We start from the raw sequence: 18,437 nt of genomic DNA on the forward strand, positions 1-18,437 counted from the left end.
AGTAGTTGAATTGTATATTAGCTACTAAGTATGAACTTAACGGGTAGGTACTACCCGAATTTAAACTTATAAAACGCTAATATGAAGAAAAAGCTTTTATAAATGAGTTCATATTATGCTACGAAATACTATTAACTACTCTTAATATTCTGTATGATTAACTTGTTCCATTGGACTATTTTGAAGGAAATGGCACCGACTACTCGACACACCGTGAATATGAATGAAGAGAAATTCCGTACTTTTCTAGCTTCAAACATAGCCGCAGTACAGGCTGCGCTACATACCAATAATAACCTTGGATCTAGCAGTACATGAAATCGTGTAGGATGCACCTACAAAGAATTCACTGCCTGCAAACCTTTGGAATTTGATGGAACCGAAGGACCGATCGGATTGAAACGGTGGACCGAGAAGGTCGAATCGGTGTTTGCCATAAGTAAGTGTACTGAAGAGGACAAAGTGAAGTACGCTACGCATACTTTCACAGGTTCTGCGTTAACATGGTGGAATACCTATCTAGAGCAAGTGGGACAAGACGATGCGTACGCACTACCGTGGTCAGCATTCAAGCACTTGATGAACGAAAAGTACCGTCCCAGAACCGAGGTCAATAAGCTCAAGACAGAACTTAGAGGGTTACGAACCCAAGGATTTGATATTACCACGTACGAAAGACGATTCACAGAATTGTGCCTATTGTGTCCGGGAGCGTTCGAAGATGAGGAAGAGAAGATCGACGCGTTTGTGAAAGGATTACCAGAAAGAATCCAAGAAGATATAAGTTCACACGAGCCCGCCTCCATACAACAGGCATGTAGAATGGCTCACAAACTAGTGAACCAGATTGAAGAAAGAATTAAAGAACAGACTACTGAAGAGGCCAATGTGAAGCAAGTCAAAAGAAAGTGGGAGGAAAACGGTGATAAGAATCACCAATACAACAACAACAACAATTACAACAATAATCGCAACAATTATCCCAACAATCGCAACATCAATCGCAACTACAACAAACGGCCCAACAACAACAACAACAACAACAACAACAGCAACTACAACAATCATCCCAATAACAATAATAACCGCAACAACAACAACAATCAGAAGCAGCTATGCCAAAGGTGTGAAAAGTATCACTCGGGGTTCTGCACCAAATTTTTCAACAAGTGTAAAAGAAATGGTCATAGCGCGGTGAAGTGTGAGGTCTACGGACCAGGGGTTAATAGAACGAAAGGAACAAATGGTGTCGGAACGAGTAATAGCGGAGCAAGTAGTGTCGGAGCAAGTTATGCCAATGTAGTTTGTTATAAATGTGGGAAAGCAGGCCACATTATTAGAAATTGCCCGAACCAGGAGAACACGAATGGACAAGGCCGCGGAAGAGTTTTCAATATTAATGCGGCAGAGGCACAGGAAGACCCGGAGCTTGTTACGGGTACGTTTCTTATTGACAATAAATCTGCTTACGTTTTATTTGATTCGGGTGCGGATAGAAGCTATATGAGTAGAGATTTTTGTGCTAAATTAAGTTGTCCATTGACGCCTTTGGATAGTAAATTTTTACTCGAATTAGCAAATGGTAAATTAATTTCAGTAGATAATATATGTCGGAATCGAGAAATTAAACTGGTTAGCGAAACATTTAAGATTGATTTGATACCAGTAGAGTTAGGGAGTTTTGATGTGATAATCGGTATGGACTGGTTGAAAGAAGTGAAAGCAGAGATCGTTTGTTACAAAAATGCAATTCGCATTATACGAGAAAAAGGAAAACCCTTAATGGTGTACGGAGAAAAGGGCAACACGAAGCGACATCTTATTAGTAATTTGAAGGCACAAAAACTAATAAGAAAAGGTTGCTATGCTGTTCTAGCACACGTCGAGAAAGTACAAACTGAAGAAAAGAGCATCAATGATGTTCCCGTTGCAAAAGAATTTCCCGATGTATTTCCGAAAGAATTACCGGGATTACCCCCACATCGATCCGTAGAATTTCAAATAGATCTTGTACCAGGAGCTGCACCAATAGCTCGTGCTCCTTACAGACTCGCACCCAGCGAGATGAAAGAACTGCAAAGCCAATTACAAGAACTTTTAGAGCGTGGTTTCATTCGACCAAGCACATCACCGTGGGGAGCTCCTGTTTTGTTTGTCAAGAAGAAAGATGGTACATTCAGGTTGTGTATCGACTACCGAGAGTTGAACAAACTTACCATCAAGAACCGCTACCCACTACCGAGAATCGACGACTTATTTGATCAACTACAAGGCTCGTCTGTTTATTCAAAGATTGACTTACGTTCCGGGTATCATCAAATGCGGATGAAAGAAGATGATATTCCAAAGACTGCTTTCAGAACACGTTACGGTCATTACGAGTTTATGGTCATGCCGTTTGGTTTAACTAATGCACCAGCTGTGTTCATGGACCTTATGAACTGAGTGTGTGGACCATACCTTGACAAGTTTGTCATTGTTTTCATTGATGACATACTTATTTACTCAAAGAATGACCAAGAACACGGTGAACATTTGAGAAAGGTGTTAGAAGTATTGAGGAAGGAAGAATTGTACGCTAAGTTTTCAAAGTGTGCATTTTGGTTGGAAGAAGTTCAATTCCTCGGTCACATAGTGAACAAAGAAGGTATTAAGGTGGATCCGGCAAAGATAGAAACTGTTGAAAAGTGGGAAACCCCGAAAACTCCGAAACACATACGCCAGTTTTTAGGACTAGCTGGTTACTACAGAAGGTTCATCCAAGACTTTTCCAGAATAGCAAAACCCTTGACTGCATTAACGCATAAAGGGAAGAAATTTGAATGGAATGATGAACAAGAGAAAGCGTTTCAGTTATTGAAGAAAAAGCTAACTACGGCACCTATATTGTCATTGCCTGAAGGGAATGATGATTTTGTGATTTATTGTGACGCATCAAAGCAAGGTCTCGGTTGTGTATTAATGCAATGAACGAAGGTGATTGCTTATGCGTCTAGACAATTGAAGATTCACGAACAAAATTATACGATGCATGATTTGGAATTAGGCGCGGTTGTTTTTGCATTAAAGACTTGGAGGCACTACTTATATGGGGTCAAAAGTATTATATATACCGACCACAAAAGTCTTCAACACATATTTAATCAGAAACAACTGAATATGAGGCAGCGTAGGTGGATTGAATTGTTGAATGATTACGACTTTGAGATTCGTTACCACCCGGGGAAGGCAAATGTGGTAGCCGACGCCTTGAGCAGAAAGGACAGAGAACCCATTCGAGTAAAATCTATGAATATAATGATTCACACTAACCTTACTACTCAAATAAAGGAGGCGCAACAAGGAGTTTTGAAAGAGGGAAATTTAAAGGATGAAATACCCAAAGGATTAGAGAAGCATCTTAATATTCGGGAAGACGGAACCCGGTATAGGGCTGAAAGAATTTGGGTACCAAAATTTGGAGATATGAGAGAAATGGTACTTAGAGAAGCTCATAAAACCAGATACTCAATACATCCTGGAACGGGGAAGATGTACAAGGATCTCAAGAAACATTTTTGGTGGCCGGGTATGAAAGCCGATGTTGCTAAATACGTAGGAGAATGTTTGACGTGTTCTAAGGTCAAAGCTGAGCATCAAAAACCATCAGGTCTACTTCAACAACCCGAAATCCCGAAATGGAAATGGGAAAACATTACCATGGATTTCATCACTAAATTGCCAAGGACTGCAAGTGGTTTTGATACTATTTGGGTAATAGTTGATCGTCTCACCAAATCAGCACACTTCCTGCCAATAAGAGAAGATGACAAGATGGAGAAGTTAGCACGACTGTATTTGAAGGAAGTCGTCTCCAGACATGGAATACCAATCTCTATTATCTCTGATAGGGATGGCAGATTTATTTCAAGATTCTGGCAGACATTACAGCAAGCATTAGGAACTCGTCTAGACATGAGTACTGCCTATCATCCACAAACTGATGGGCAGAGTGAAAGGACGATACAAACGCTTGAAGACATGCTACGAGCATGTGTTATTGATTTCGGAAACAGTTGGGATCGACATCTACCGTTAGCAGAATTTTCCTACAACAACAGCTACCATTCAAGCATTGAGATGGCACCGTTTGAAGCACTTTATGGTAGAAAGTGCAGGTCTCCGATTTGTTGGAGTGAAGTGGGGGATAGACAGATTACGGGTCCGGAGATTATACAAGTAACTACCGAGAAGATCATCCAAATTCAACAACGGTTGAAAACCGCCCAAAGTCGACAAAAGAGCTACGCTGACATTAAAAGAAAAGATATAGAATTTGAAATTGGAGAGATGGTCATGCTTAAAGTTGCACCTTGGAAAGGCGTTGTTCGATTTGGTAAACGAGGGAAATTAAATCCAAGGTATATTGGACCATTCAAGATTATTGATCGTGTCGGACCAGTAGCTTACCGACTTGAGTTACCTCAACAACTCGCGGCTGTACATAACACTTTCCACGTCTCGAATTTGAAGAAATGTTTTGCTAAAGAAGATCTCACTATTCCGTTAGATGAAATCCAAATCAACGAAAAACTTCAATTCATCGAAGAACCCGTCGAAATAATGGATCGTGAGGTTAAAAGACTTAAGCAAAACAAGATACCAATTGTTAAGGTTCGATGGAATGCTCGTAGAGGACCCGAGTTCACCTGGGAGCATGAAGATCAGATGAAAAATAAATACCCGCATCTATTTCCAGAAGATTCGGTAACACCTTCAACAGCTTAAAATTTCGGGACGAAATTTATTTAACGGGTAGGTACTGTAGTGACCCGAACTTTTCCATGTTTATATATATTAATTGAGATTGATATTTACATGATTAAATGTTTCCAACATACTAAGCAATCAAACTTATTAAGACTTGATTAATTGAAATATGTTTCATATAGACAATTGACCACCCAAGTTGACCGGTGATTCACGAACGTTAAAACTTGTAAAAACTATATGATGACATATATATGGATATATATATAGTTAACATGATACTATGATAAGTAAACATATCATTAAGTATATTAACAATGAACTACATATGTAAAAACAAGACTACTAACTTAATGATTTTTAAACGAGACATATATGTAACGATTATCGTTGTAACGACATTTAATGTATATATATCATATTAAGAGATATTCGTACATCATAATATCATGATAATATAATAATTTAAAATCTCATTTGATATTATAAACATTGGGTTAACAACATTTAACAAGATCGTTAACCTAAAGGTTTCAAAACAACACTTACATGTAACGGCTAACGATGACTTAACGACTCAGTTAAAATGTATATACATGTAGTGTTTTAATATGTATTCATACACTTTTGAAAGACTTCAATACACTTATCAAAATACTTCTACTTAACAAAAATGCTTACAATTACATCCTCGTTCAGTTTCATCAACAATTCTACTCGTATGCATCCGTATTCGTACTCGTACAATACACAGCTTTTAGATGTATGTACTATTGGTATATACACTCCAATGATCAGCTCTTAGCAGCCCATGTGAGTCACCTAACACATGTGGGAACCATCATTTGGCAACTAGCATGAAATATCTCATAAAATTACAAAAATATGAGTAATCATTCATGACTTATTTACATGAAAACAAAATTACATATCCTTTATATCTAATCCATACACCAACGACCAAAAACACCTACAAAAACTTTCATTCTTCAATTTTCTTCATCTAATTGATCTCTCTCAAGTTCTATCTTCAAGTTCTAAGTGTTCTTCATAAATTCCAAAAGTTCTAGTTTCATAAAATCAAGAATACTTTCAAGTTTGCTAGCTCACTTCCAATCTTGTAAGGTGATCATCCAACCTCAAGAAATCTTTGTTTCTTACAGTAGGTTATCATTCTAATACAAGGTAATAATCATATTCAAACTTTGGTTCAATTTCTATAACTATAACAATCTTATTTCAAGTGATGATCTTACTTGAACTTGTTTTCGTGTCATGATTCTGCTTCAAGAACTTCGAGCCATCCAAGGATCCATTGAAGCTAGATCCACTTTTCTCTTTTCCAGTAGGTTTATCCAAGGAACTTAAGGTAGTAATGATGTTCATAACATCATTCGATTCATACATATAAAGCTATCTTATTCGAAGGTTTAAACTTGTAATCACTAGAACATAGTTTAGTTAATTCTAAACTTGTTCGCAAATAAAAGTTAATCCTTCTAACTTGACTTTTAAAATCAACTAAACACATGTTCTATATCTATATGATATGCTAACTTAATGATTTAAAACCTGGAAACACGAAAAACACCGTAAAACCGAATTTACGCCGTCGTAGTAACACCACGGGCTGTTTTGGGTTAGTTAATTAAAAACTATGATAAACTTTGATTTAAAAGTTGTTATTCTGAGAAAATGATTTTTATTATGAACATGAAACTATATCCAAAAATTATGGTTAAACTCAAAGTGGAAGTATGTTTTCTAAAATGGTCATCTAGACGTCGTTCTTTCGACTGAAATGACTAACTTTACAAAAACGACTTGTAACTTATTTTTCCGACTATAAACCTATACTTTTTCTATTTAGATTCATAAAATAGAGTTCAATATGAAACCATAGCAATTTGATTCACTCAAAACGGATTTAAAATGAAGAAGTTATGGGTAAAACAAGATTGGATAATTTTTCTCATTTTAGCTACGTGAAAATTGGTAACAAATCTATTCCAACCATAACTTAATCAACTTGTATTGTATATTATGTAATCTTGAGATACCATAGACACGCATACAATGTTTCGACCTATCATGTCGACACATCTATATATATTTCGGAACAACCATAGACACTCTATATGTGAATGTTGGAGTTAGCTATACAGGGTTGAGGTTGATTCCAAAATATATATAGTTTGAGTTGTGATCAATACTGAGATACGTATACACTGGGTCGTGGATTGATTCAAGATAATATTTATCGATTTATTTCTGTACATCTAACTGTGGACAACTAGTTGTAGGTTACTAACGAGGACAGCTGACTTAATAAACTTAAAACATCAAAATATATTAAAAGTGTTATAAATATATTTTGAACATACTTTGATATATATGTATATATTGTTATAGGTTCGTGAATCAACCAGTGGCCAAGTCTTACTTCCCGACGAAGTAAAAATCTGTGAAAGTGAGTTATAGTCCCACTTTTAAAATCTAATATTTTTGGGATGAGAATACATGCAGGTTTTATAAATGATTTACAAAATAGACACAAGTACGTGAAACTACATTCTATGGTTGAATTATCGAAATCGAATATGCCCCTTTTTATTAAGTCTGGTAATCTAAGAATTAGGGAACAGACACCCTAATTGACGCGAATCCTAAAGATAGATCTATTGGGCCTAACAAACCCCATTCAAAGTACCGGATGCTTTAGTACTTCGAAATTTATATCATATCCGAAGGGTGTCCCGGAATGATGGGGATATTCTTATATATGCATCTTGTTAATGTCGGTTACCAGGTGTTCACCATATGAATGATTGTTATCTCTATGTATGGGATGTATATTGAAATATGAAATCTTGTGGTCTATTGTTACGATTTGATATATATAGGTTAAACCTATAACTCACCAACATTTTTGTTGACGTTTAAAGCATGTTTATTCTCAGGTGAATACTAAGAGCTTCCGCTGTTGCATACTAAAATAAGGACCAGATTTGGAGTCCATGTTTGTATGATACTGTGTAAAAACTGCATTCAAGAAAATGATTTCGATGTAACATATTTGTATTGTAAACCATTATGTAATGGTCGTGTGTAAACAGGATATTTTAGATTATCATTATTTGATAATCTACGTAAAGCTTTTTAAACCTTTATTTATGAAATAAAGGTTATGGTTTGTTTTAAAAATGAATGCAGTCTTTGAAAAATGTCTCATATAGAGGTCAAAACCTCGCAACGAAATCAATTAATATGGAACGTTTTTAATCAATAAGAACGGGACATTTCAAAGACCAAGTAAGAACACAACTCATTCATGAGTCTTAGATGGATGATGAACCAAGGTTACATCATATCCTTAGTCTTAACACAATTTCAATTCACAATAACAACTAAAGTTACAAACATTACATTAATTCAACAAGTAATAGCACAATCTAAGTCAAAAGAGGTGATGAAACCCTAAGCTAGAGAGCTTGGATCCATTTCACACAAGTTACAAGGTTGCAAAGCTAGAAAGCTTGAACCTTTAAGTGTTCTTGAAGATCTTGAAGCATAAAGCTTGGATCTTTAAGATATATGAAGATAACAAACACAAGTTTGAATCTTTTTCACAAAACAACATGATCAAAGCAAAAAGAACTTAGATCTAACAAAAAGATATGAAGATTCAAGCTAGAAAGCTTGCATCTTGATTGTTCTTGAAGATCTTGAAGCATAAAGCTTGGATCTTGAAGATGCATGAAGATTACAAACAAAAGTTTGAATCTTTATCATAAAATAGAAAGATTAAAGTATAAAAGAAATAGATCTACAAAAGATATGAAGATTCAAGCTAAAAAGCTTGAATCTTCCATGTTCTTGAAAGATTCATGCTTGAATCAACAAGATATAAATAAGATCAAAGCTACAAGGAACTTGATCTCCATAAGAATGATGATGATGTACACGAAATTGATGAAGAAAAGAGGAAGAAAAAAGAAAACTTACAAGTATGGAAAGAAAGAAAGAACAAGTGTGTGAAAAACTAAAATGAGAGTAAGTGTTAAATGAATGGGATTATGCTAGTATTTATAAGCAAATGAGCATCACATGGATTGATGAGGTGGCCATGAGGCCTCATGGTGGCCGAAATTTTTGAGGGGGGAGGGGGAGACACCATGTTGCCTTTGGTTAGTGGTTGTCTAAAGTGTGTCCTTTTGCTAGAATCTCATATGACAATTAGATAAACCTTATCCATTATGCTAGTATGACTCATTAATTAATTAATTTATTATTTATTTATTATTATGGGCCACTAGTAATAATACTTGGGCTAATTAATTGGGTCACTAGCTAGAGTAGGGTGGGCTTGAGCCCAACAAGGTAGAAAGTCCAACAAGACTAACTATTGGGCTTTAGCAATTAAATAAATAAAATTAAGCATCCAAAGGCCCAAGTAATTATTATTATAAAATAATAATTAATATTTCGCAGTCCAAAAGTTCCGGTTCCGACAAAAGTTAAACGTGCGCGCAGTCCGCGGTTTATTCGTAACGGCAAGTAACACTAACGGTTATAGAGCATCCGGTGGACAAGTTAAGCATTCCACACACACCAAGGCACGTTTTAAAGTATATATGAATATGAATATAAAACACGTGTGCCAAGATTCCGGAGTAATAAAGTAACACAGTACGCACAATTACGCAGTTTCGCAAAAATACAAGGCATAAAAGCAAGTCGAAAAAGTCGGGTCGTTACACAAGTTCTATTTACTCTTTGTACACAGTTTTAAGAAAACCTATTAACTTCATTCTCCACCATCAGAAATCTTCTCTCAAACACTTAAAATAAAACATCTCGAGATAGTAATGTGGACACTTGTAGCGAGAATAGAGGGACATGGGAGTATGTTTTTTTGTTCAATTTTGACATAATAAGTTTATATTATGTTGAAACACGTTTTTCATTGAGCTACATATGTATTTGTATAACTACAACCCTTGATCTAGACTTATAACATTATATATCATCTAAAATGATAATTTGAATTAATCTCTATCATAATTTAACATATTCTATGAACTATCGTTGATTTATCAAATTGCATTTATTACTTCAAAGACTAAATAAAAAACACAAATTCTTAGCCAGATTGCAAATCCATAAATGATTAATTAAGAAATAATCAAACATGTACTCGTATTCAACTTTAACCATTAGATGACACAACACCACCATTTTAGACACATCCAGTAATAGTTTGACCATAGAGTTAACTTCAATAGATCACATTCACCACATGTTAAAATTCAACACGGATACTATCCAAGGTCTTAAGCTTCTCCATTTCTGCTCCAGTAGCAATACCAGGATCCATGAAGCACAACTAAACCAAACACCAAATTATCAGCTTATTTGTTGTGTTACTTCAACATAATTTCAATACATAAGTATTACTAATAACCAACCTGGTACTCTGTTTTTTTCAGCGTGTGAACCCCTCTTTTTATATACCGTTGCCATCCAACTTTCTTTCTCAGGCAACTTTCTAAAACTTCTGTTGTCTGGCATCAATTATATAGAAGAAAACGTATCCTATTAATTGAGTTTATTCTGAAAAGTACGGCGTATTACGTGCAAAAAGAAATTAGCAACTCACATGAGCAGGATCCAATATCAGTAAGTTATGTTGTTGCGTTCCATTTGGAAGTTTTTTCAGTTGAATTCCAACTATAGTTCTTGAATGTCCATCATGCTGGAAATACAAAGGCCTGATCACAAGAAAATCAAAAAATTAAAATACAAATAGCTATCATTTAATTTAAATTTTAAAGAGCCCTAAGGGCTGTCGTTAGCGTGCATAAAAAACTTGTAACAATTAATAACTGCCACATAAAAGTCAAATAACTTACGATTTCTGAGTGACAACAACTTGTTTGGGGCCTGATTTATCGACCCTATTATTGTCACAAAAGTAGGACCACACCCAATTGACGAGAACCTGATGGCCATTAAACGTTTGTGTACACTTCTCGCCGTTACTGGGACCCGCATCAGCATCCGATCTTTTCATATATCTATCCATAGGTCCAGTAACTCGCCTTTTTCCATCACTAGTTGAAGCAGAAACAAAATCCACAATGCGGGCACGAAGACCAAACGAACGAAAAAGTGCAGCACACTCGGTTGTACCAATCCAAGCACGTTTTTTATATATTTTATGATCAAAATGATTCGATCCTGGTGTATCGAAACCTTTATCCCAAGCAATTTCGAGCCATTTTTGGAGTGACGGGATGTCGGGAACAAACCGACATCCACCGAACAGAACGTTTCTTTCTTCTTGAGTTTGATAAAGCAGATGTGACGTAAGCATTTGGATGTTACGCCAACCGCAACCCCACCCAACGTCTTCGAACGCTAAACTCGCAAAATGATCAACGTAACCTGATAATATTGAAATACCGATATCGCCCTCAAGACAGTTGTTTAACAAGTTGATCAATTCGGACTTCACCTTAAACCTCGGATCTTTCACTTGTGAACGGACTAAACAACGGAATTTATCGTCAATAGTAGTTTGGTACATTTCTGATTGCATAACCTGCCACAGGAAGAAAGATTGCACCCCTGATTCACGCGTACACTTTTGCGAATACAGACAAATTCTAATTAAAAGTCGTAAAACGTTTGAAAAGATATTGGACCAAAATCTGCATACATATTAGTGATTGGTACACAACGATTTTTAATCCATACACAACCAGACATAGTTTATCATGTTGTACAGTACAGACAAATTTTACAAGAAAAAAAACAGAGAAAGGAGGAAAGCAACCATGATAAATGAAATATAGGGAATAGTGGTGGCCAAAGATGTTATACCGGAATATGTTGTGCGGGTTCATCCTCAAAATGATCATTCGCATGTCTGCATTCATTAAATTATAATTAAACGGCAACAATTAAAACCTTAATTAGTGTTTTTCGCAATTGAGAAGCCAATAATACCTTTGGAGGTCTACTGAAAGAACTTGTTGGAAGCAAAAAGGACAAGATGACCAGTTGCTACTCATTATACCAATAATTAGTTACTCTCACTGTGCAACAAATGACCCTTCAAAGTATAGCAAAAGAAAAAAACAAAAGAATTAGTAAAGGGCTACCAAACTCAAAACAACTTACATAGATGTACTTCAACTAAATCACTAGCAAAAAGAAACTATAGACAATCAGAACAACAGCAAACCTATAAATATATAAGGATAACAAACAATTTTATTAAATGTTAAAGCTCATTGAAATGTTCCAACTTGAACTTGAAGGAAACAGTGTGAATGGTAGAACCATTGGTGGAACAAATAGTGGCGCAAGCAGAACTTCTTTTCACCCGGGGCGGAAAAAAATTAAAAACGTAGCAACTTTTTTTGGGCAAAATTTGAAGATTTTTGGACAAAATATGGAGACTTTGGGGGGCAAAATATAGAATTTTGTACGGAAAAAAAGTTCACTTGGGCAAAATCGAAGAATCCAAAATTTTTGCACTAAAAATTACAAATCTAATGGCATGCCCCTGCCCCTACATATTTTCACCCCGGGAACAACTGAATCATTATATCCCGACAAGTCAACAACACAAAAACAAAGGAAATCTAACCTAATCTAAATATCACGTTTTAGCAACAACTTCTTTATACACTACAACACTCGTTGTCTTATTGGTAGTGGTCCTATCATTATTTAGATCTAACATCCTCAATCCGTGTAAACTTTTAACTCAATAAGGTGCAACACACAGCTCGCTATGCGTTTAGTATATGTCGTGTTTTAAAAAAAAAACGAAAAAAAAAAAAAAACAGACTTTAAGAAAATCATTGAGATTATGTAACATCCCATCTTTTGCAAGTATTATTTTACTAGGATTTGGTATTAGTTAACTTAAAGAATGCTAGAAAAAGGACTATTCTTGCAAGAAAAGGACACCGGATGCGCCGCATCATTTTAGAAAGAAAAAAAATGTTGTCGTTTTCTGGTTATGAGTCTGAGGTCATTACAGATTAACACCTTAATTATCAAACACCAATCTCTTTGGTATCCGCCGAGTTTACGCCCAACAAACAATGGATCATATGCACAACTAATAATGTATATGGAAGTATACTATCTTTATACTCACTACTTATGGGGTGCTTGGGATTGCGTTATGCTAAAGTGAACAAGCAGTTATGAAAAAGAAGTTGAAAAACACTCTCTTCCAAAATGCCCTAAAACGCCAAAGTTATTATCTTAAAGCTTACTTTTTTCTTGCTCAAACAACATGAATCACGTTAGACCTAAAATGAGATAACTGCTAATTGAGGTAAACATGGATACATAGTGAAAGACGAAACTTCGTTATGTCTATAATCACGAATTCCGATTTATGTCGGGAATAATAATAATAATAATAATAATTGAGTAAATATAAGCATAACTTTCAATACTAACACAATTAAATCAATTTACTGAAGATACATAACCAATAGGATGAAATATTCATTTAGAAGGTAAAATTATAAGAAAAGGGGGGAAATAGGAAACACGTACCAGAAAACTATATTTGATGGCCGATTTTCATTAAACCCAATCAGAAAGAAAGACGAAGAAACGTCGATTCTTAACAATTTCAAATGGAAAGTAACACTTTAAGCGGTGAATTTCAAATCAGAATTTCAAGCGTCAATTGAAATGTTTGTATCAGCATCCCCAATACAGAATTATCAAAGGTTTCTCTTTTTAACCTACAAAGTTTCTCAAGTAGACACATCTAACCCTTCATTTATTACCCGATCAAAATCATACTCCCTCCGTCCCATATCTATTATCTCCACACAAAAAATACACAGTTTAAAAAAAAGTGACCGGCGCATGTACTTTTTTGTTTGTTTTCCAGCTTTACCGCTTACTTTTTACCTATCTTTTTATCTTACATTTATAAAATAAGGTCACAAAAAAATTTTATCACATTATTATTTTCCATTTATGAAAGCGGACAATTAATTTGAGACATCTCAAAAAAATAATACTAGACAATATAATTGGAATGGAGGGAGTATATATTTTTTACCTATGTAGTACATATTTTAAAAGTAAGAGTAAATTAGTAGTAATTTTTCTCAAGTAAAAATAGAGTGAATGCATTGCCTTTTCCACAGATGAGTTTTGTTTACTTTAGTTTCTTTCCCATTGTTCTTTTTGATCCGGGTGAATTTGGTGTTATTAGGTGGTTGTTGTGTACTCGACAACTTAAACCGTACTAGGCGTCGTTCTGGAGGTGGGTAAGGTTTAGGTGGTTGGACTAGAGATGGCAATGGATCGAATATGGATCGGGTGGTGCCGTATCCATATCTATATTCATTTAATTTTTGTTCATCCATATCCATATCCATATCCATTTAGCTTTATGTCATCCATCCATATCCATATCCAATGGATTAAGCGGGTTAATGGATATCCATCGGATATTCAAATAATGTTATAATATTTTCTAATATGCGATGAAAACAAAAAACAAACGCAGTATAACAAAAATAAATATGACATGACATAATCAAGATTTATCCATAAGAAAGTGTAATCTTCGTCGAATATAGAACACAATTTGTTAAATATATATGTTTTTCTATAATATATCATAGTTTTTTTCATTATAAGGTTGTGAAGCATAATGTAAATATAATGGTAAATGAATTTGTAATAGTAAATACGTAAGCATATATCTATATTTACGTATTTGTATATGTATTTCGGGTGTAAATGGATATATCCATAGGATGAAAAATTTCATCTGTATCCATTTAGGTTTATCCATATCCATTTAAGTTCATCCATATCCATCACGAAGCGGGTGGATCTGGTGGATGTCCATCGGATCGGGTGACCATTGCCATCCCTAGGTTAGATGCTCTCCTCCATTGTGGTGATTACAATTTCTTCCGGTAGTTATTTGGTGATGGTGTTTCAATCGGTGATAAAGCTATCAGAATTGGTGGCAGTTGTGGCGACTAATCGTTCCGTTGCCCCGTTGGTGGTGGACATCGCCTCCCATGGCATCCGTTTGAATTTGGATGTTCGCGGTGGTGCTTGAATTTGCCTTCATCGGCTGGTGTGGGAGTTCTACCACCCTCATGGTGATGAGGCAGATGGACATGGGGTCCGTGTGTTTGTGATCGTAGGGCGGAATATACTTGTTGTCCTCGGTAGGTCTTGGGTTCTTTCCTTTCAGGTATTGTCTTTGGTTTATGACGGAGCGGCGATCTCCCTTTAGGAGATTTGGTTCCTAATTTGGGGAAGGGTTCGATGTTTAGTGCAGTTGGGTTCATCTAATGACGGATTTCTGCTACTTCGTGGCTGTTGGTGTTTTTCTGTTTTTGGGTGGCCTAACGGATCTCGACCTTTTCATCAATTATTTAACTGAAATCAGTTTTAAAACTCTTGATTCGAAATCCATTTTCATCCTAGTAGTCAAAAAAATATTGTGACCCGCATTTCGTGTATTGTAATCGGAATATATTATAATTCATGCTCTCATAAAGGAACTGATTAAGTTTTCTTTCGAGTGATTGTGGCTTTCGAGATTTGTGGATACGATGCATCGTCGAGATTTGTGGGTCATAAAAAAAAGATAGAAGATTAAGAAATGTTTAGTTATTTCAAACAATTTGGTTTTTGAAATACATAAAATGAACGAAAGAAATTTTTTTTGTAAAAAAAGATCGAAGAAAGAAAAAAAACAAATTGTTGGTAAATATTGAAAAATATAGTCATCTATGGGAGGACATAACATTTAAAGATGTATTAGAAAGTCCTACGGTCACCATGGTTCCAAGAAAGAAGAATGCTTCAAGGGTTAAATTGAGCTCGATGTCTTTGTATGATGATGTTAAAAATATCGATTTTGAGATGCGATACAACGTTTGTTCGACGATGTCCGAGGTAATCAAGGTGGCAGGTCTTCGAGTTATAGTGGGACTTTTGTTGATCGAGTGGGTAAGTGAGGGTTAAATCGGGCTCGATGTCTATGCATGATAACGTTGACAATGTCAATTTTGGGATGCGAGACAACATTTGTTCGACGATGTCCAAGGTAATCAAGGTGGCAGGTCTTCGAGTTATAGTGGGGCTTTTGTTAATCGAGTGGGTAAGTGTGCTGGTATATGCTTTCGGACGAGCTTCATCAATCATCAAAAGCTAATTTCTTTAAAAATCTTGAAAACCGTGGTGTGATCACTCCTTGTTAAAATTATTCAATCGTTAGCCTCATGTTTTTCCCTTCTTTCTCTTATTGTGTGATCAGGTTGTTTGTAGGTTGGTCCATGTTGGTTGCTGTTGGGCTTGTGATCTTGCTCGTGGGCCTGTTGTTGGTTCAAGAGCATTGGGCTGTTTCTTTTGTTATTGGGTCTCCTGTGTGCTGTACAGCTCATCCCCTCTTATCCGTTGCATTATTCCCTTTTTTGGCTGATTTGCAGCCTACAGCTGGAAAGATACAAAGATGCATACAACATGATTTCTCTTTTTCTCTTTATGGTTGTCTATTTATCATGGGTGCTACCTATCGTGTGTAATAATTATGATCATCATCATTCATTTTTTAATCTATTATTTTCTCTTTCAATTGTAATTGATCTCTGATTGAGAGACTCTCTCTTGTGTCACTGTGATAATAATAATCTTGGCAAGTGCCAAGTTCTTCAACTGTAATCGTTAATTGGAAGAATATGTGGGTTTGATTCATTAATTTTTACATGGTACCAGAGCCGATGGGGCTTTGATTTCCTTGTTCTGTTCGTTTGGTTGAAGCTATGGTTTTTTGGTTCTGATTTGGTTTTTTTTTCTGCTCGTGATTCATCTGCCTTAATCAGACGTGTTTCTCCTTGTTGAAGAAGACTCATAGTCCGCTGCATAATTTCCTTCTTCACTCGTGGTTCTTCTTCAAAGGGGAGTCTTTCCTTTTTTTTTTTTTTTCTTTTTTCGTTTTTTTTTCTGCCTTATTTATTCTGTGTTTTACTTCTATCGGTCCATCTATATTTTTTTTTGTCTACTACATATGCCTGTATTTTATTATTTCTAATTTTTTTTATTATTATTATTATTTATTTTTATCTGCTATCTATCTGAATTGCTTGATCCGTTTATCTGATTAATTGTTATAATGGGCGATGAAAATGCTATTACTTTAATTAGCAAAATTGACTTTGGTGATCCTCTTTATCTGCATGCTAGTGATACAACCAATACACCTTTAATATCCATTAAACTGAAAGGAACTGAAAATTATAATGTCTGGAGCAGAGCTATGTTATTAGCATTATCTACTAAAAACAAAGTAGGGTTTGTAAATGGAACTTATTTGAAAAACAACGATAATGATGTTCTTGCTGCTCAATGGGATAGGTGTAATTCTATTGTGTTGTCCTGGTTGTTAAATTCTATTTCTGAGGATTTATATTCTGGACAGATTTTTTCTTCTACTGCTTCTGTTGTTTGGACTGAATTAAAAGAAACATATGATAAAGTTGATGGATCTATAATTTTCAATTTGCATCATAAAATTAGCTCTGTGAAACAAAGTGGTAGTAGCTTATCTGAATATTATCATAAACTTAACACTTTATGGAAACAATATGATGAAATGGTTAAATTACCTGCTTGTGTTTGTGCTGCTGCTCCTGAGCTTCAACAACATAACAAAGTCTTAAAATTGATGCAATTTCTTATGGGATTGGATGATGTTTACATGTCTACTAGAAGTAATTTGTTACTTAGAGACCCCTTACCTGATGTTAAGTCTGCATTTGCTATTTTATCCAGAGAAGAATCACACAGGGGGGTTTCTGGGGTTGGAACATCTAAGTCTCAAAACTCTGCTTTTGTTGCTCAAACTAATAATAATTCTTGGCTAAACAGAAATAATAATACTGGTAGTTCTGGAAGAGGAAGTGGTTTTAATAGAGGTCCTAATCCTAATCTTAAGTGTACTAAGTGCAATAAAATTGGACACACCATTGATAGGTGCTTTGAAATTGTTGGATATCCTAATAATTATAAGAAACCTTTTAATGGAAATGCTAATAAATCAAATACGTATGTGTCTAGCTGTGCTGCATCTGATTCTTTGTCTGGTTCAATTACATCCTCTTCTAATATTTGTAGAGACCCGTCCTAATCCATCCGGACGAAGTCCATATCGATTACGAACGATTCACAACAGTTGATTACATCGGGAGGTAATTGACCTCTATATGATAAATTTTACAAACATTGCATTCGTTTTTAAAAGACAAACTTTCGTTACATCGACAGTTGACAGGCATGTAAAGCATTTCATAATATATCCAAATATAATTGACTTAATAATAATCTTGATGAACTTAACGACTCGAATGCAACATCTTTTGAAATATGTCATGAATGACTCCAAGTAATATCTCTAATATGAGCAAATGCACAGCGGAAGATTTCTTTCGTACCTGAGAATAAACATGCTTTAAAGTATCAACCAAAAGGTTGGTGAGTTCATTAGTTTATCATAAAGAATCATTTCATAATTTTAATAGACCACAAGATTTCATACTTCCATTTCTCATAATCATACGTCCCATGCATAGAGACAAAAATATCATTCATATAGATTGAACACCTGGTAACCG

At 35.3% G+C, this 18,437-nt stretch overlaps 2 protein-coding genes across 3 annotated transcripts; one reads left to right on the forward strand and one right to left on the reverse strand.

The window, feature by feature from the left end:
- Positions 1-9,902: 9,902 nt before the first annotated feature.
- Positions 9,903-13,482, reverse strand: LOC139867503 (uncharacterized). Of its 2 annotated transcripts, none has more exons than XM_071855869.1 (7): positions 13,336-13,482; positions 11,761-11,866; positions 11,635-11,680; positions 10,662-11,353; positions 10,409-10,520; positions 10,218-10,313; positions 9,903-10,135 (listed from the first exon to the last, which is right to left on the reverse strand). In XM_071855869.1, exons 2-7 carry the CDS (start codon positions 11,823-11,825, stop codon positions 10,052-10,054), a joined length of 1,095 nt encoding a protein of 364 aa, XP_071711970.1. In that variant the 5' UTR covers positions 11,826-11,866; positions 13,336-13,482; the 3' UTR covers positions 9,903-10,051. The 2 variants fall into 2 exon arrangements, with proteins under 2 accessions (XP_071711970.1, XP_071711971.1); XM_071855870.1 differs by lacking the exon at positions 13,336-13,482 and adding an exon at positions 12,407-12,518.
- Positions 13,483-16,939: 3,457 nt separating this feature from the next.
- On the forward strand, positions 16,940-17,953 carry LOC139867876 (uncharacterized). Its single transcript, XM_071856226.1, has one exon. It carries the CDS (start codon positions 16,940-16,942, stop codon positions 17,951-17,953), a length of 1,014 nt encoding a protein of 337 aa, XP_071712327.1.
- The last annotated feature ends 484 nt before the right edge of the window (positions 17,954-18,437 follow it).

This window comes from Rutidosis leptorrhynchoides, chromosome 9 (genome assembly GCF_046630445.1).
Source record: "Rutidosis leptorrhynchoides isolate AG116_Rl617_1_P2 chromosome 9, CSIRO_AGI_Rlap_v1, whole genome shotgun sequence".
NCBI classification, from domain to species: Eukaryota; Viridiplantae; Streptophyta; class Magnoliopsida; order Asterales; family Asteraceae; genus Rutidosis; species Rutidosis leptorrhynchoides.